The sequence below is a fragment of the Perca fluviatilis genome, chromosome 16 (assembly GCF_010015445.1).
Source record: "Perca fluviatilis chromosome 16, GENO_Pfluv_1.0, whole genome shotgun sequence".
NCBI lineage: Eukaryota > Metazoa > Chordata > Actinopteri > Perciformes > Percidae > Perca > Perca fluviatilis.
In genome coordinates, this window is record NC_053127.1 from 22,927,281 (window position 1) to 22,947,382 (window position 20,102).

At 40.5% G+C, this 20,102-nt stretch overlaps 1 protein-coding gene across 2 annotated transcripts; it reads right to left on the reverse strand.

The window, feature by feature from the left end:
* Positions 1 to 627: 627 nt before the first annotated feature.
* abcg4a (ATP-binding cassette, sub-family G (WHITE), member 4a) lies at positions 628 to 19,637 on the reverse strand. Of its 2 annotated transcripts, none has more exons than XM_039778149.1 (16): positions 19,605 to 19,637; positions 18,726 to 19,368; positions 16,149 to 16,386; positions 11,995 to 12,112; positions 11,777 to 11,909; positions 11,638 to 11,688; positions 11,104 to 11,249; positions 10,875 to 10,998; positions 10,541 to 10,655; positions 10,317 to 10,456; positions 8,869 to 8,967; positions 8,567 to 8,666; positions 8,369 to 8,469; positions 8,122 to 8,280; positions 7,259 to 7,377; positions 628 to 4,246 (listed from the first exon to the last, which is right to left on the reverse strand). In XM_039778149.1, exons 3-16 carry the CDS (start codon positions 16,375 to 16,377, stop codon positions 4,021 to 4,023), a joined length of 1,860 nt encoding a protein of 619 aa, XP_039634083.1. In that variant the 5' UTR covers positions 16,378 to 16,386; positions 18,726 to 19,368; positions 19,605 to 19,637; the 3' UTR covers positions 628 to 4,020. The 2 variants fall into 2 exon arrangements, with proteins under 2 accessions (XP_039634083.1, XP_039634082.1); XM_039778148.1 differs by having other exon boundaries at positions 8,567 to 8,735; positions 19,605 to 19,636.
* Between the last annotated feature and the right edge of the window lie 465 nt (positions 19,638 to 20,102).

Sequence of the window (20,102 nt, forward strand, 5' to 3'; positions counted from 1 at the left end):
ACACAGTACTGCAAAGAGACTGCATGACAGGTAATGGCATAGGACATGCAAAAATACTGATGTAGTCCTGCATATTTTCAAGGAAGGATGGTTTACATGTCTCGCCAGCAGGGGTCCCTCTTGTCTACAACCTAATCAAGCCAAGAGAAAAAGAAATACAGAATTTGACCTCCCACTGACTTTCATTGACAGCATTTATAACATTTGGTTAATTCTGTCCACAATAATACAGCTTACATTACAAAGCTGTTCAAAGTTAAAAATATTAGCTTTTAATAAAAAGGTACTTTCATATTAATACATGCCATTAAACACGGACCAAGCTAATATTGGGTATTTTAGCAACCTCTGGTGGTTGTTCACGTGTCTCATGGCACATTTATATAAAGAGTGAACAGTTATGTTTAAAACAAATTAAATTCCACAAGACCACATCGGTGCTCTCGAAACCCCTGTGTATGGAAAGTATGGACAAACTGTCATAAAGTGTTCAGTGCTGTTATTGTAGTGTGGGATACCTGATTTAGCAAACAACCATATATATCAACTTCATTAACGTTGTGGCTATGTATAAGCCTCACAAATGAACAGTCAATGTTTGAGCAAATCATCTCACTGAGCAAGGGCAAAGGTTATAAATGATCTTTATTATAATCCTCAGAACAGCGTTCAGTATACAGAACTTGCATTTTTTGGAGTTGAGAAACCATAAATTTAACTGTAAACGATAAACAAATTATATCAAACAAAAATAAAAAAATAAAACATCCGGTGTTAAACAGCCTTTCATTCTATTACTAATTTTCAATCAGACAACCATGGCTTTCTGATAGTCTGCATATTATTATTTCCCATGCATGATAGAGTGCACTAAAGCCAGGTGGCTTATTAGGACAAACAGGAGAAATAGTAACATAATAAAAAAAAGTGTCAAAGAGAGTGAAAAAGCATTTTTGAACATTTGAACATACGCTCATCAGCTGCATCTCGCACATGCTGAATACTGCTTACACATGATTTTAGTATCTCCACTGGAGCCAAATCATATCTGTCATACATATCACTTTTCTGACCTGGAAGGGACACTGGGAAACAAATCTTAAAAAACATGATCATTTTAGGATTAAAAATCCTGAAATCAGGAAAATCCAGTGGGATTTGAATAACTTTTCAGAGCTCTTTCTTTGGTGAGAAAATTAATGAGAACATTTGACAACATAATCTCAGTGAGAGGTGCACCCTCTACAGTTTACATTTTGCAGCAGAAGAAGGATGATTTGTTTTCTTCTTTGGTACCACAGGCCTTCAGACCTCGGGCCGAGACGTTTCCAGACTGGTTAATGACTTCAACACTGCTAATTATCCCTGCTTTGTTCTGGGGCTGGAGCTTTTTTTTTTTTTTACCATACAAAGTCACACCCGCAGGTCTGCTACCAACTCATGGCTTTTGATATAATTGGGGGAAGGTTTAAACACATAGCCTATCTGCTGTGTTGGCAGTAAAACTGGCTTCATGCGGTATTTCTCCCATGCTACGCATTGAGAACCAATTATCTTGATGGGGTCTGACATTAAGATATTTCCGGTAGCTTAATCTTATCCAGCAGCACCCATCTACAGTACATTGTATTAGTATTATTGTTATTCTGCTTCTGTCCCTCCAATTGAATCCTTAAGAGGGCCATCCAGTAAACCTGTCCACCAAAAAACTAAAATGAAAAGATGGGTGGGGGGGTTGCGGTGTCACATTGTCCCTTCATGAAATTCTCATAGAGTTAAAACACCATTTGGATGCTTATTGCAGATAATTAAACTGGTAAGAACAAAATGACTCAAATCAAGCTCTTACTATAAAACATATGAACTGATTTATGACATTGGGAGGTATAACAAACATCTCAATGTTGGCTATTGCTATTAATGACAGAATCCAAATCTCCACCTACAACCTTCTGTCTGTGCAGGATTCCACCTGCTGAACAGTGATCACTGATCTGCTTTCTGATCCAGTTCGCTCCTAAAGAGACTGCCAATCTCCTTAGCTACATAATGATACATTTGTTTGACTGTTGTTAATCCTTCTACCTTCCAGCACAATTCACACATTTCTACATTACCTTCTCACTCCTGATTCTTTTTTTTTTTTATCTACAGCAATGATGCACTTGAATCCATATTCTAAACATTTTCAGCAGAAAGAAGATGATTTGCATCTCCTCAAACAAGGCAGAATACATACATTTGGACAAGGAAATAAAATTGTTATGCTTTACTCTGAAATTAATTTTTTCATGAACTTCATTTCTAATGTGAACATGCAACATTCGGTTGCTGTTTTTCCCGTTGTACTTTCAAGCAGCACTCATCACATAGATATATTAAAATAAAATAAAATACAAATAAATAAAAAAGAATCGACATACATTGAAAAGTGCAAATTTGTTTACAGCATGACATATTCACTGTACAATCATTGATTATATACTCTGCACTATTTTATGCATTATAATAAGGATTACTAAGTAGCATAGTTTAAGTAAGAAATAAGTCTATTGGAAAACATTTGCATTGCCCAGCAACAAGGAGAGGCTCTTCTAAACATTGCCGTGTGTGTGCATGTATGTGTGTGTGTGTGTGTGTGTGTGTGTGTGTGTGTGTGTGTGTGTGTGTGTGTGTGTGTGTGTGTGTGTGTGTGTGTGTGTGTGTGTGTGTGTGTTCCAGCATGTTTGTTGACATAAGGTGTATGTGCAAACAATGAAGCAGAGGAAACTCAAATCATTCTAGTGCAGAGGCACCAAAACTGCCCAGCCAGCATTTCATATATCTAGAATTGTTTTAGACAACACACATCTGTCAGACATCAGCAAAGCAGAAGAAGAGAAGGATAGAGTAGCTCAGGGAGGAGGCAGCTAAAGAGACATACAACGAGTGGACACAAGCAGTTTCAAAGAATTGTGTCAAAAGATGATTCTTTTTTTATCCACAGAAAAGGCTGTTGCACTTCACCTAAAACATCATTCTCTCTGTGCAACAGCCCTCTGCATCAGGATGGAAACAGCAGTCATGCTTGCTTTCTGAATGCTTCCTTGGTATATTAGCCTATATTAGGGAGCAAGTAAGGAATCAGGTCTGGTCGCAGGGTGCATCCATATTAGTCTTTGTATAAGACACACTGCTTGACTTTCTTTTTTTTCTTCTTTTTTTTACAAACATCTCATGTCACGTCTAAACGCTCTACCACCTTCAAAGGTCAGGTAGAAGGTCCTGCAAAATTGATCCACACTGCAGATGGAAAGCGAGGAAACTCATCCACTGGCAGTCGATTTATAAAGGATCCGTAAAGAAAAGCCATCATGTTTAGCATCCTGGTAAAGATACCTGATGAGATGATCCTACAGGATAGTGGGAAGCCGCACAAACACTGTTTGTGGCACTGAAAGTTTCCACTTTTCCTCATAGCAATAAAAAGGTATCCATCTCGAAATCATGTTCCTGGGGCATCTTGATAGGTGCAATTAACGGGATTTTGACGTGGGTTTTGGATTATCTTTTTAGGCATTAGCTACAATTGGACACTCCTGCACAAATATGGTTTCTATGGCTCCCCATAAATCGGGATGATTCATGTGGCCCTTTCTTGGAGTTGCCAAAAATCTAAATATATCAGTTTAAAGACACATGCTTTACTTTGGTGGCTATTTTGTTTATGTATAATGCAGATACACAATATTTTTAGAAGATAATGGTGAGCTAAAGAATACTATTACCTGAAGGACAACTAATAATGGGCAGAACAACACTTTTTTCTTGAATAACAAACCGTTTAAAAGATAATATTATACTATACAGTTTGGTGGTGCAGCACAGCTTTCTGATGATTTTATGTGCTGGACTTGTGTATGTCTTTGTACACATATGTAAAGTCAGAGAAAGACAGAGAAAGAAGGACTATATGTTTGCTTACTATCTCACACTGCTGGGATATGTGAGAGTATCTAAATCCATTAGCCTCTCAACGTCTTAACGCTCTGACTTGACTTTGTAGCGCAGAACCAGGTAAGTAGCGAGTCTAAGGACCAGGAAGAAGACCCCCAGCACCATGAAGTCCACGTAGAGCTTTGCATCTTCCACATCCAGCAGCTGCAGGACCTCCTCTGGCTTTTGAAACTTACACACCACGCCCGGACACTCCAGCTCCGACCGGTTCATCCCATAGATAGAGAGTATTACCCCCTCAAAGCCGTACCTGAAATAGGAAATGTTGAATTCGTGAACCCAGGCTTATTTAAAGAGAATAATTTTAGATCAGAGAAAGACTGACCACAAAGACAGATGGCCAAAATAAATTTAAGAGAAGTCTAAAACTAGTGTGGACTCTCTTAGAAATTTGAATTGCATCTCCTCAACGGAGGACCATCAGGCTATTAACAACTGCTTTAAAGAGTTCTATTCTAAATTATATTCTTCAGATTCAACACCTGATCACAACCAATTTGACCATTCCTACTATTGACCCTGACTCTAAAGAACGATTGGAACAAAATTTGACACTGGAAGAAATCAACAACGCAATAATGTCCCTTCAGAGTGGAAAAGCCCCTGGCCCGGATGGGTTTCCAACTGATTTTTATAAAAAATGTAAAAATAAACTTGCCCCTCTTCTTCTCTCAGTCTATGCAGAAGCACTGGAGAATAACATTCTTCCGCCTACGCTTCGCCAGGCGTCTATTACACTGTTATTAAAGAAGAATAAGGACCCTCATGATTGCTCATCTTATAGACCAATCAGCTTGACAAATTGTGACGGCAAAGTGTTCTCAAAGGCCATTGCACTCTCCGGCTTGAGACAATTCTTCCTCATGTCATTTCGGAGGATCAGACTGGGTTTGTCCAGGGCAGACAATCCTATTTTACCCTGAGACGATTGTTTAATATCATCTATACTGAATCTAGCACTCCATTCCCAGAAGCAGTAATATCGCTTGATGCCGAAAAGGCGTTTGATCAGGTTGAGTGGGGTTATCTTTTTCATACACTTGGCAGGTTTGGTTTTGGCCCTAACTTCACTCACCTTATCAAGCTCATTTACACTGATCCAACTGCCTCAGTTTGTACCTACGGTATCTCGTCGGAGTATTTTCCTCTTCATAGAGGGACAAAACAAGGGGATCCAGTGAGTCCGTTACTTTTCGTTTTGGCTATAGAGCCACTTGCCATAGCTCTTAGATGCAATACTAGTATACAAGGTATCTCACGTGGTGGCTTAACTCGTACTGTCTTGCTTTATGCAGACGACTTGTTACTATATGTCACCAACCCTATCACAACTACCCCTGAAATCCTTACAATCTTACAGGAATTTGGTAGCATATCTGGGTATAAACAAAATTTTAATAAGAGCGAATACTTCCCCATTAGTAGTAATGCCAGTGAATATCCCAATCTGCCATTTAAGTTGTCCGCCGAGTCCTTTACATATCTGGGTGTAAAAGTCACCAAATCCTATTACAGTCTATTTAAAAGTAACATCACTCCTCTGTTGGAACAGTGCAAACAAGATATTAAAAGGTGGTCTATTTTGCCACTATCTCTTATCGGGAGAACAAATTCTGTAAAGATGAATATTGTACCAAAGTTTCTATATTTGTTTCAGGCACTGCCTGTTTATATACCACAGTCTTTTTTAAAGGCATTTAATCAAATGATTTCCTCCTATATATGGAACAATAAATCAGCTTGCATAAGAAAAGAATTCATGGAAAGACCAAAAGATGTGGGTGGGCTTTCACTTCCAAATTTGCGCACATATTATTGGGCTGCGAATTTTAATGCCATCTCTCTGTGGTTAAAAGATTGGAATGATAGGATCCCTGCATGGCTCCAGATTTAAAAGGTTACAAGCAGCCCACACTCCCTCCCTGCTTTACTTTGCGCATCTCTACTATCACTAGTTAATAATATTAAGGGTAATGTAATTGTAAGTCAATCACTACGCATCGTAAATCAGTTGAAAAGGTGTCTGGGTATTCAGAGTATTTCTATTCACTCACCAATAATACACAATCATCTTTTTCAACCATCCCTAATGGACAATGGCTTCAAAATTTGGTATGACAAGGGCATTCATAGTATTGAGGACCTGTATGTTAATGATACTTTTGCTAGCTTTGAACAACTATCCAGAAAATTCGGTCTGACAAATAATCATTTTTTCCGATACTTGCAAATTAGGGATTTTACTCATAAAAAGTTTGCTAATTTTCCTACACTCCCCTCTCCTTCTTGTTTGGATTCCCTATTACGGGTCAATATGCTAACTAAGAGAAGAATATCATTTATTTATTCCCATATCATGGATAGCTGCAACCTCTCTATTTCACATATTCGAGAACAGTGGGAAAATGACTTGGGGGTGCAGCTGTCTGATGAGGAATAGGATATGGCTCTTACTAGAGTCCATTCTTCTTCCATATGTTCCAGACATAGTTCTTTAATACAGTTTAAAGTGTTACACAGGTTGCACTTCTCAAAAGCCAAATTAGCAAGAATATTTCCGAACGTAGACCCATTATGCGATAGATGTAAACAGACGCCAGCTACTTCCTATCTTATGTTCTGGTCTTGTCCGAAACTTGTTCCTTTCTGGTCATCCTTTTTTGAAGTCATCTCTAATGCTTATGCTTATAACATCTCACCCTCTCCCTTGGTTGCTATTTTCGGTTGGTTTTCTGATACAACAGGATCTGTTCCCCCTGTTCAGCTACAGAGGGTCATTGCCTTTTCCTCCTTATTAGCTAGATGCTTGATTTTATTTAAATGGAAGGCTGCTACTCCTCCATCACACCACCACTGGATTAGGGTCATTATGCAGAATGTTAAGCTGGAAAAAATCAGATGTACTCTCAACGGTTCCATCAACAGATTCTACAAAACCTGGGACCCTCTGATAACTTATGTGAACAATTTACCTGGTCTGGAACTGGAACTCTGAATGTTTAAACCTGCCCTTGGTCGATCTTCTCATAAGGAATGTTAGGTGCACTTGTTATTTTTTTTATTTTTATTTTTTTTAATCTCCTGTCCGTCTGTTGTCTGTGACAAGTCTGTCAGGTTGATTTTAGGTTTGGTCTGTCTTTGTCTTGTTGGGATTGTTTTTCTATGATTATTTGTAAGATAGATAATATGATTGTTTCATATTATAACTTGAAATGTACAAATAAAGTGTTTAAAAAAAAATGCATAAAGTAGCTGACAGTACCTGACATAGGAAATATAAGAGCTCCACTGTAGGTATTTGGGAATGGTGTCAAAATTGACGAAGAAGCCAGAGAAGAGGAGCACAGGTATGGCTGTGACTGGACCCACGAAGGTTGCCACCTGTGGAACAAATATCTAAAATTTATGACAAATAACTTGTCAGCAGATACTTAAAAGAATACTGCGCAGGTTTAGCATTGCAATTCTATAACATTGTTGGACTCACCGTGGACAGTTTAAAGGATCGAATCAATTCAGCAGAAACAGAAATATCATCGTCTTCATTCCATGCATTCTTCCTTGTTGAGTTCCAAATCGTATACTTTTTCTTTTTACTGGTACTAGCTGCCATTACATAGAACATAGTGTTGCATGTAGTATGCATACAATTGGGACATACTACTTCATAACATTGCACCTTGAACTTTGACTCTGTTGCTCATATATGCTGCGCTAAAGATTGTGGGTCAGAATAGCCAGAAAAGCCTGCTGGCTTGCATACTGCAAAATCTGACGGGATGCAGAAGAACATCCTGGTATTTTTGGCATATTGCATTTGACATATTATGTATTGGGACATACTAAATATTTTTCTGGCATACTAAATAGTATGGTAGCATGGATATTGGAACGCAGGGATTGCCTTTCCAGTTGTGATGTCACAAAATGACGCTTGTTTGAACACATCACAACACTCAGATTTAAAGCGAGCATAGAGAAACTTTCCCTCTTCAGCAGATAAATGAGAAAACAGTACTCTGTACATACGTCATCCTGCACAGTGAAGGTCAAACAGCAACAAAAACCCAAACAATTGTTTTAGAGGAGTGGGACGTCTAATTTAAAGGACGCATGTTTCCTCACCTGCAGAGACGTGGATGCAGCCCCTATAAGCAGACCTAGGGATTGGGCCACCAGGGCCGTGGATGTGGACAATGCCATAAAGAGCAGGTAGCGAGTCGCCTCTGGTGGCTGTTCAGTCATCCAGTACACTATACTACAGTACAAGATTGGACAAAGCACCTGTAAAAGAGATTTTGTAGTGTCGCTTATTTGAAATATAACTGTATTCATGTCAAAACCATTGTGTGCTCAATCATTCGAACATTACCTGGAATGGTATGTCAGCCATTGTTTTGGCCAAGTAATAGGCCTTCAGGCTGTACCAGTAGTTGAGATGTTCCCTTATAAACACGGACATCTCCAGGGGAACTGTGGAACAACAGCAGCGTTATAAGACTTCACTTAAACCAGAAAAACAACACAGCAAATCAATGTTTCCGATCTCTTGCTAGACTAAGCATCTTACAGGTTAGAACGGTGGGCATCAGGGCAGCAAACATGAGGAACAACATGGAGAAAAAGAGGAAGCCAGTGTTGTTGAAGACCCTGCTGGCATCATTTCCAATCTTGAAATAAAGCAAGCCAATCAGCACTCCAATACAAATATGGGACATCACCCTGAGGTGGGTTAGCACCTTGAAAACACACAAAATAAACATCAATAAACACAACTCAAGCCCTTAATTGATACCAAGAATCAGATTAAACCTGTTTTTCATAATAGGCTTTGCTTATCACAGTCAAAAGTTTGTAGAATAATTATTTTACCGTGTCCCTGCATATTGTAATGAAGGTTCTTTTGAAGAGTATGCAGAACTGTGTGAATGTACTGGTGGCAAAGCTATGTTTCTCAAGGGTTCCTGTGTCCTGTGGAGAAATACAGCGAGAACAAGGAGTTAGTTACACACAGATACTAGACAACCATTAGCAAAAAAGAGAAATCATATCCGTTCTACACCGCATTGTAAATTAATCTTTAACTTAGCCCTACTAGGGACAAGTGTCGAGAATTAGCTTCGGCTAAAAACACTATGATACATACATCAGATGGCTGTTGAAGTTTATCTATGTTTTTTTGTATCTGTCCCTATCTAAATAAACCTTTAAAAAAAAAACTGATCCAAACAGTAGAATAACAAATACTTTGACTGTTTATTTGATGTGTGTACCCTGTCAGTATTTAATATCATGTAAGAAATGTGTGTGATTTGAGTTTTTATTCAAAATTTCCATGACAAGGTCCATTTATCTTAACAAAGTTTTAATGTCAGTATAGACATACATTTGGTCCATAAATAAATGAAATCCTCCAAAGCATACTGTGTCTGCACCTCATTCTCGGTGGTGAATGATGGCTGACATTTTGAGTGGAAGTGGAAGGTCACTATAGTTACAATATCTGAAATCATGCAATCAAAGAATATAAAAGTTAGAAGGCAGTAGCCAGAAAATGATGATATGGACATATATAAGATTCAAAAACATAATCTCTGGTTTTGGTAAAGGTTACTGGCTGATGCCTACACAGAAAACCCCAGGAGTAGATAGAATGGGCAACAGAGAAAATCAATAAACTGATAAAATGTTTAAAGGAGTAGAAGGGCAAGATTGCGCCATACAGGAGTAATGGTATACCAGAGAGCTCTTGGTGGTTTACATTTACAGTTTTAGCATTTAGCTGATGGTCTTATCAAAAGCGACTTAGAGGCTGAGAAAGAGAGAGTGAGGGGAAGCTGAGGAAACAGATCGATGGAGTGGAGGAGAGGAGATCAGTTTGGATTATGTGGATAGGGATGGGGTATTTTTATTTAATGGAACACAATTAACTGTGTGTGTTAAATTTTGGGGTTCTTTTATTGGCTGTGATTACTTATTTGAACCTCAAATATGAAGTTATTGGACAGTATTTATCATTTCTATCACATTGTGGCTTTGCAGATATGAAATATGTTTCCTTTACTTTTCATGTAAATGAGTAGATCAGTTATTGTTCAATGAATTCAGTGATTCCATCAGAAATTGCTGAAGGAAACTGATGAAATCTGAATCTGAAATCATTTCCTGTCATCAAACAATTCTTTGAGATTTCTAAAGGCATTTTCAAAGTTCTGTGGTGTAGGGCTTACATTTACAATTACTATATGATGTGAGGCTATGACGTCTGTTAATATAATAAATATAGGTGTGGTGATAGGCAAGAGGGGTGATCCACTCACACTGTGACATTGAGAGGGACAGGACGAGTCACTTTTGTCTCTGGAGTTCTTCTTGCCCTCCTCGGAGCATAGTCCACCCTGGACTGCCTCAAACAGCACTGGATTCAGATCCCCATACTCCCCTGATGCCACCTCAATGACTGGGGACAGAGAGGACAAGCTGGTACGAACAAAAACACTGACAAACAGACAAACATGTGTACTAAAGGAGTTGCTTGACTTACTGAAGTCAGCAGGATTGTGATACGTTGGGCAGTGGAGGCCCAGGTTCTTCAGATAAGGGATGAGGTAAGGGACTGTGCCCTTGTATATGCACTGACCCTGACTGAGGATGTACAGCTGGTGGGGGAACACAGGTATAGAGTAATCAACATTGTTTCCAACTCACTGACTCTCTGAATAATATATGAACAACTAACAAAACAACAGGCCTGAGTACTGACTGCTGCGCTGCTTGTCAGCTGGATAAAATAAATCATGCTAACCTGTAGTGCCCTGCATGGTCTGAGCACCTTATGGAAAGCTAGATGTGTCCAGCACTATAAGCACTCATGTTACCTTGTCAAACATCTCAAAGAGCTTGGCACTGGGCTGATGAATGGTGCAGATGATTGTCCGCCCTCCCAGAGCCAGAGACTTCATGAGAGAAACCACCTGGAAGCAAGATGCGCTGTCCAAACCACTGGGATAGGGCACAAGACCAGACAGAAAACCAAACAGATAGATGCACTTTTTAATCTGGATTTATGTTGATTTTACATTCAATCCAGCTAAGTACTATCCTAACCTGGTGGGCTCATCAAAGAACATGACAGGAGGATTGTTGACCAGCTCGAGGGCAATGGCCAGTCTTTTACACTGGCCCCCAGAGATAGAGTTGGTGCGTGTCTGAGCACACTCCTGAAGACCCAGAGCAGTCAGGATCTCATCCACCTTAGGCACAAACAGAAACAAATGTGGGTACATGATGATGACTAGTAGGGGTGGATGATATCTACTATCATGCTATATGTGACCTTATATCGTAAGATTTGACCTGGCTGCAGACAAGATGGTGGACATCAACAACGATTGTTATCCATGTATAGGAAGTGACATTTATGGCCTGTACAAGCCATATCCTGTAAATCCAATAATAATAATAAAGAAGGCTGGCTTACCCATAATTATCTAACACAAGGAATTAAAAGGATAGCTTTTTGGTATAAATATGAACTGTAGCATGGCAATTTTGAAGTGAGACTCATTGCTATTTCTTGTCTATCTGTAGCTGAAAAATAATTCTGTACATATGTAATGCAATCAACATATTCAGACTTACAAGTTCTTTTTTGACTTGCATGCTCTCATTCAGTTTCAGATTGGCAGAAACCTGAAAGACAGATAGAGGTCAGCACATTATTATTGAACATAAGGATTTAATGAGGTCTTTATTTTGATTTTTTTTTAGATGACCTCACCATCATGGCCTCCCTCACAGTGAGGTGTGGCAGCAGCATGTCATCCTGCATGATGTAGCACGACATCTTCCTGAAGGTCCTCAGGTCCCTCGGTCGACCGTTCACCAGGATCTGGCCCTTCATGCCCGTCTCCCTGTTTCCCAACATAAAACACAATGATATTGCAGACATTTTCTAAGCCCTAAATTAAATCAAAAGTATGATCTTTCACCTCTCACCTGTACCCCGCCAGAATATTCATCAGAGTGGACTTCCCAGCTCCAGAAGGCCCCATGATGCCAATCAGCTCTCTGCTGTTGAATCTTCCCGACAGACACTTGAGGAGGGCTTTGTAACCTGACAGAGAGGAAACAAGCTGTTATTTATCGTGCTGCAATTGGTCTGAAATTGTTTCTAACAAATATTCTCAGACATTTTCCTCCAAAGTTTACATGTATCTTTTTACGCTACATATTGGAAGATCTTAAACAGTCCGTTACATTTACTATTCTAGCCTATTTACCAGCCACACTTTTATGTTACATTGTCTACAAAATATTTCTAAAGTGTATTTTGAACATCCACCAGAAGATTTCATAGCATTTTAGGAGAGTTTGGCATCAGGTGTGCAAACAATACTGTAAAGGAAAAAAAGAAAATAAGAAAAACAAGAGTAGAGAAAGATAATGGCTCCTTCAGTGGCGCCAACAGATAAACCACAGGCATTGTTTTCCTGTAGCGGTTTTAAAAATGGTGGACGTGGCGTGCCCTTTTACTGTATATTGCTTAGGTTTTAACAGTTTTAGAACTGACATATGTAGATTCTGAAAGATTCCAGATATGGAAAGTAAAAAAAGTATCCTGCCAGGTTATCACCCCTGTCTCCCTTGCCTTACCCATTTCTGCATTGTCTGCAGGGATGATTCTTCCTGTCTCGAGCTGTGTAATTAGGGTCTCGGCAGAGCTGCCAGCACCCTTAAACCCTCACTCTATGAGTAAAGTACCCTAATGGCAGTGCTCCTTCCTCCCACGCAGTGTTATTACATCAGACAGCCTCCACTCAGACAGCAGAGCAGCGAAGCAGCCCTGTCAGTGAAGCAGCCCTGCTATGGCATGTGGTGCATACTGATGATCTAACCCGGTGTAGGTCGCGCATAATAAGGGCCTTATCTTTGTGAGGCTGCAGGCACATCCTGATCACCCATGAGAGCCACAGAGTATGTAGCTCACCTCACTGTCAAATACACACCAATGTAACAACATTTGACAGTCTACATCGAGTCTGATGTGTTAGAAAGTCTCAAAGTAATTGTTTGACAAATTATTATGAGTCACGGTTGAGGTGGGTTCTTACATGCCTCAAATTGGAGCCCTTGACACAAATGACAACCCAATTCTCACACCAGGAATATAATGTTTCCATAAAGCAGTGTGATCTGAAGAAAGGTAGTTATTTTCCCTCACATTTAATCAATGCTTGTTTCTTCATCATTCTAATCTTAGGGAAGGACTACACAAACAGGCTCTTTGATCAAATAAGATGGGCTGCAATTAGATAAAATGCATGTTTAAAGAGTACTCCCGCAATTTCGCATCTCTCTTCTATATATTGTTGGATGTTATAAAAGTGGAAAAAGATATCATCTTTTTTATTCCATGCAGTTTTCTTCCTTGTGAAAACATAGTGCCTATATTCTCCACAATGCAACCCGACATTCCTACAGAGATCTGGTAAGCTCACTTCTTTCTTAGTCCACCCACCCCCCCCATATTTTTTTATTTCCAAACTTGTAGTAGCTCCAACTAGTCTCGCTTTGCCAGACCTTCCTCCACAGACCTGCAAAGGAGGGTCTGGCTAGTCCACACAGCATTCCGGGATGGGAGAAAAACGTGCTCTGGTTTATTGGCATTTCTTTCAACCAATCACAATCATCATGGCCAGCGCTAAGCACCGGGCAGAGCCATGGTGCCGCTGCAAAATGTGTACATTCAAAAGTTGTTTTAATCGTGCATCAAAAAACTCAGATTGGACAGATAGTCTAGCTAGCTGTCTCGATTTACCCTGCAGAGATCTGAGGAGCAGTTAACCAGAAAGTCCTCATAAATCTACCAAAGGGAAAAATTCCAACACAAAGAAAGCGGAAGGTACCGGACAGCCGGCTGAAAAGAGTGAAGAGTGAAATCCGGCGGAATTTCCAGCGACAATGGAGCAATCCTGGAAGCGGAACGTCTTGGATATAGACTAGCTCCAATAAATAGACTAGATCCGTCTGATGTCCTTGATCATTTTCTAATGGTCCATTCCCCTCACGTAAGGACATTTAATAGATAACACACTCAGACTCTGTATAACTCTGACTCTGTCTGACCACACAACAGGATAAATAAGCAAATACAAGACTGCTTTCTTTTCAAATTTAATTGAACCTTATCATAAATATTCGTAACCATTCTGCAAGAAAATGTTGGCAGCAAATTTAAATTTGAGTTATTGTGTGCATGGCGATGCATTTTAAAAGGAGCACGGGCTAAGCAGCACAGAGCATGTTCAGTAAAAGATGTGATTGTATCTATTAAGATGACCACACTCCTCTTCCTTTAAACAAATCAACAATGCAGGTGCAGAGACGCAATTGCAGTAAATAACAAAATACAGAGCTGGAATCACAGAGAGGCATGTGAACATTTCCCTGCTCTCCCTCCCTCTTCCTGTCCTTCCCCTTTCGTAGCTGGGCTAATGTTTCACCAGTTTAGGAGAATACCTCAAGAGGAAGAGAATACCCTCAACATGAAAGCAGGTCACCGCAACGTCATCCTAACAGGGATAAATGAATGCTCTTGCTAAAAAGAACCTACAATAAAAATAAATGCAGATGGCGGGCAGCCCATACATCACCTGACCTTCCTGAGCCCTTTTACAATAAAATAAACAATTCTACATTTACTGCGTTTACAACAGGCTATCTTCTTCGTGGTAATCTCTTCCTGTTTTTGCCAAAGACATTTTAAGAAATGACTCATACGTAGTGTGTCAGTGACTCAAAAACTAAAACACATTCAATTACAAATGACATCAAGGGTTCAAGGCTCACTGTTGACATCATCCCTTTTCCTCAGCTCAGCTGTATAATTGAATTTAATTCAGCAGAAATGATAGAAAATTATGTGTTTTTTTTTCCAAGGAGAAATAATCACTGACAACTAAAGCATACAGCAGAACAACAGCCTTAAGCTCTGGTTGATTATAACTGTTTTACAGCCTTGATCAGGCAGACAGGAACAGCAGAGAATCATCTCTGAGCTTAGTTTGTCAAATGAAACCCAAACACTGACAAGCAGAATGAACTACAATGTATGTCAAATATAAGCAACACAGTGATCATATTATTTTATGTGAGTGGCAGAGGTAATTGGAGAGGCAGAGAGGGGTAATAAGGAGCTGGATGTATATGACGGGAGGTTCAGTCAGATAGAAAAGAGAGTAAAATGGCAGGCAAGCCTCTTTATGAAAGGCACCACTTAATTAGTAAAAGCTGAGACGCTTCCTGCTCACACATCATCGGCCTGATGAGCTGAAGCAGGCACCATGAAGAGACAACACAAACAGAAGCAGAAACCACAGGTTGATTTGATGAGATCCACTAACGGAAAAGCCGGCATCACAAGCTTTCTAGCTGTGATCCTCCTTATGAATACTCCCATACATTCAGGTTTCATAGTCGAACAGCAAACACTCCTCTGCCAGGCTTTCATAATGCACATCAATATTACGCAAGACTGAAATAAACACAAGACAATCTGCAATGCATCATGCAGGGCCTCTCCTAAGCATACTTTGTGAAGAATGTGAATAAAGGGTTCTTCTTAAGTCCCCCATCTCCGCCCTGCTAAATATACAGAACGTAACGAGCAGCTAAATATAATAGTTTGCAGAGGGTGGAGAAATGGGTGGGAGATGACCAAAGGTTGGAGGCTCATCATTATGTAATAAAGGTAATGAGTTGAAATGCTGCTGTTCATATTTCATGAGCAGATCAATCGTGGACTTGACTCACTGCCTATCGTCAGACAACACAGGGAAAAGAGAGGCAAGCAATGTGCCAACCTGTGAGTGTAAATTATTTACGATGTCTAAACTCTGCTGAGCGCAGCAAAGCTTACCAGTACACTGCCTGCTACAGCATGGTGCAAGTCTGCAAGTGTGTGTGTGTGTGTGTGTGTGTGTGTGTGTGTGTGTGTGTGTGTGTGTGTGTGTGTGTGTGTGTGTGTGTGTGCACAGGGCTGGGCTACATGTGTTATTCCTGCACCCCAGATATTGATCATCATGGGTGGTGCTTTCTTGCTTGCCCAGCCAATCCATCATGGTTACTATGTCAACTGAGCTTTGCAGTACCTCTCCTCTTCCACCAGGGACCCTCACGGATGGTGTGCGAGAGCTCATTGAACTCCAAGTCCACAGCAGAGCGGCGTGGGAGGTGGGAGAAGCGCTGGGCCTCAGTGATGTGGTTCTCCACTTTCTTTAAGTGGGTGAGCAGTGGCACCTCTGGAGGCGCTCCGCTATGGAGTTTGGTCTCCTCCATGGGGATGCTGACCGAGCCCTGCTCCTGTGTCCTCTCGGCCATGCTGAAAGGCTGCAAAGGAGGACAGACATTTGTCTTTACAACTGTTTTCAAGCTCTACTCCACTCTCCTGCTTCAAAAAAGAAGCATCATATCCCTGTATGTTTTATGCATGAAAGATAGCAGATTAATTTTCACCTGGAAAATTCATTATAGTAAGGTAAATTATTTAATTTGCCAATAAACAAGTCAAACATTTTATTGATGGTTTTGGTTCCTGTTTTCTAGTTGTTTGACTGACTGATCAGAGAAAACCAGCAGATATGTAGACTCAAAGGTGTGTTGTAGCAATGATTTCAGGATGACTGTAGACATGAAATGCTGGATATGATCTGATTGCAGCTTATTTTATGGACTGGCTGGTGGAGGTGAATGAGTGTGAGGAGTCGGGATCTGGTTTCAGTCCTGCAGCATGCGTAAACTGCTGATTCACATAAATTTCTTTCTAGACAAGGCGGCCTGTCTAAAGCGTCTTTTCATGTCACAGCACCAGGATCATGTTACTATTACATTAATCAGTAAAAGTCAATAGTTATTTAACAAGGAAAATACTCCAGTGCTAAGTGAAGCAGGGGGATGTTGTGCATGATTTAAATTAGTTATTAAAAGTGAATCAAATGGTCTATTTTATAAAGAGCAATGTAATTATCAGTTGGAGGTTTATGCATAGGCATGTTTAAAGGTCCCATGACATGGTTCTATTTGGATGCTTTTATGGAGGGGGGGGGGGGCAAGGTGGAGGGGGGGGGTGTGGCCTTGACCAACTGCCACTTTGCTCGTTTGAAAGCCATGATGTCTCTTTCTCATGGGTGGGCCAAATTCTCTGGGCGGGCAAAGCAGAGAAAGGGGAGGTAATCTTGCTCCTTATGAGCTCATAAGGAGCAAAATTTCCAGATCGGCTTACCTGAGCTTTCATTTTCTCAAAGGCAGAGCAGGATATCCAGGGCTCGGTTTACACCTATCGCCATTTCTAGCCAGTGGGGGACCATAGGCAGGCTGGGGGAACACATATTAATGTTAAAGGTCCCATGGCATGAAGAGATAGACATCATACAGACCCAGAAATGGCACAAACTAAGGAAAGCTCATTGTGGGACTGGCTCTAGTGGCTGTAATTCTGCACCAAGGCTGAATTTCGGGAAAGAGACTTCAGATACAGTATTAGGGGACCACTAAGGTCTATATAAAAGCATCCAAAGAGCACCATGTCATGGGACCTTTAAAAAAACTCATAAAGTGAAATTTTCATGCCATGGGACCTTTAAATGCTATCAGGAAAACTAATGGGGGGGGGTTATTGTAAATTAATTGTGCATAGTATAAGTAATTATAAAATAACAACTACAAAACCACCAGATTCTGTCCAAATGGTTAGGAAACAGCTGAAAAACTGCCTATTTTGTGAACATTCTGGCCTGAAATAATCAAATTAAGGAAGTCATGGTGACACACAGATATGCACACTTGTATTTTGTTCTACATATGACATATTTACACCCAGTCATCTCCCAGACACAAGTTGTGATTAGTTCAGGCACATTCATCCTCAAGAAAATATCATTTTGTGACACCATTCATGTCAGAATCAAGGGTACTCTGGTAAATACTGACAAATATGACATCACCGCTCATCTGAGGAAAATAGTTATGGAGCAAAGCAAACCAGAAATAGAGACTAAAAATTAGTATCAAAACTCATATCATTAACACATCACTGTATGCAAACATCCACTGCTGCCATGCAATGCATTCTTCAGTAATCTCCAGTTTCTGTCTACCATCCACAATTGACTCTATGTGCAGTAAAATCTCCTCATGTGAAGAAGGCCAGCAAAGGAAATTGACCATGGCTTCTATTGATCACCCTACCATTAGTGCATTTCCATCACCAGCTTGCATATAAGCTCAGTAAAACACTGACAGGCTTTAATGGCCTCTCAGTCAGACTGAAGGCCTCTATATGTTCCATCATGTGCGGCCCCAAAGCAAGGACATGTCATGAGAGCACACACACCATAGTAAAAGTCTCCTGTAAGGGGATGAAGTATGGTTATTAAATGTATCTCTGCAGTGGTGTGGTGACTCTGTGCTCTGCAGTGACTTCACAGTGATGAGGGATGCTGCCAGCTCTTCAAAAAGCACCTGTTACCAACAAACTGATGAGAATGAAAACATGAGACACTATTTAGGCTGGAAAATGAGAGTGCAGTGGGAAAAGGTGACCTTTTTTTTTAAAGGGAGATGAGTCAATGATTCTGAGATAACATATACAGTAAGGCTTTACCAGTCAGTCCTATTGTGTATTGTATTGCATTGCACATGCACACGCACACGCACGCTATTGCACATACTTATTATTGTGTGTTGAAATGACCAGGTGAGCAGCTCAGCCCTGGTTCTCCTCTCTCGGTGAAAGCAACAGTGCTCTGTTGATCCCTTCAGATAAAACAGCAAAATCCCTCCACATCCGAAGGTACCCCAAACAGTCCCAGCCAGTGAAAAAAACAAACAAAAAAAACAACAAGATGCTCACTGTGCACAGTCAAGGAAAATATCGGATCGGATGAGAGCCATCAAAGGAAAGAGCTGCGTTCTCCTTATCAATATATCTCGGGGTGCGGCGCACACCATCCCGCATTCACTACAGCAACTCCAGAGATTAAAATCCTGTCCGGCCTCAAACTACGACTGCATCCCAGAGATTCGTCAGGGGAACGGGGTGCCTGTCATGTTTTTCCTCGGTAGGATTATTCCTTTCATTGAATCCATCCGATCCGAACTCGCATCGAAATACTCACACACATCCTCAGCAGTGGTGTTGATGACAATCAGTCTCTGACATCTGGAATGAAACAAAAGACAGCTGATCAGCGCTGCAGATGCTTCAGCAGCAGCTCGATGTTCTGTAGCAGCCGTTATCCCCTTACCGTGTAGGCTAGTGCGTGTGTGTGGTACGCACGCCGGTCTGGGATACAGGGCGTTGCTGGCAGGATGCTACAGGAGGAAAATAAATATTGTTTTGCTTTTGATTGTTAACCTAACCTAACCCCACGTTTTAAAATGAAATAAATCTCACAGAGAAAAAAATAATAAATAAAATGAAAGTATTAAAATAAATTAGTAGGCTATAGGCTATTTTGTAAAGGCACTGTACGCACAGTAAAATAGATGATACATTTTAAGTCCCCTTTTAACACATTTTAACAGGGATTTAAGAAAAAAGCACTGACCTAAAAGTTGGAATCGATTCACATTTAGGCTAATTAAATGGAGATCAGATTGGCTGCCACAGGCTGTTTCAAATTAGCCCCTCCGATGCCGATTTAAACCTTTTTAAGTATTCAATGTTCTATTGTGGGGCTACTTTGGGCTGTTGTCTCTGGAGAAATGAATAACCCAAGGAAATTAGGATAAAGCCCCGCTGTGAATAATAATATATAATATTTTGAGCCTATTTCTCATCTTGACACATAATAGCTACTGATACAGATGATCAATTCGGCACCGTCGTTGTCAATACACTGCTGTTGACAGTCTGTGTAGACATGAAGAAGGTTTGGGTGAGATTTCAGGCCCCGCTGTCTCTTTAAAGGCCGCACCTGCGCAGCTGCCTGGTGCTGATGCTGCAGTGCCCGGGTTATTTTCGGTAAAACAGCCGGGGTTACTCGCGTTCAAGCGGGCCCTACATGTCTTACATCACCCCTGAGAGGAAATCAAACCCATTTTTA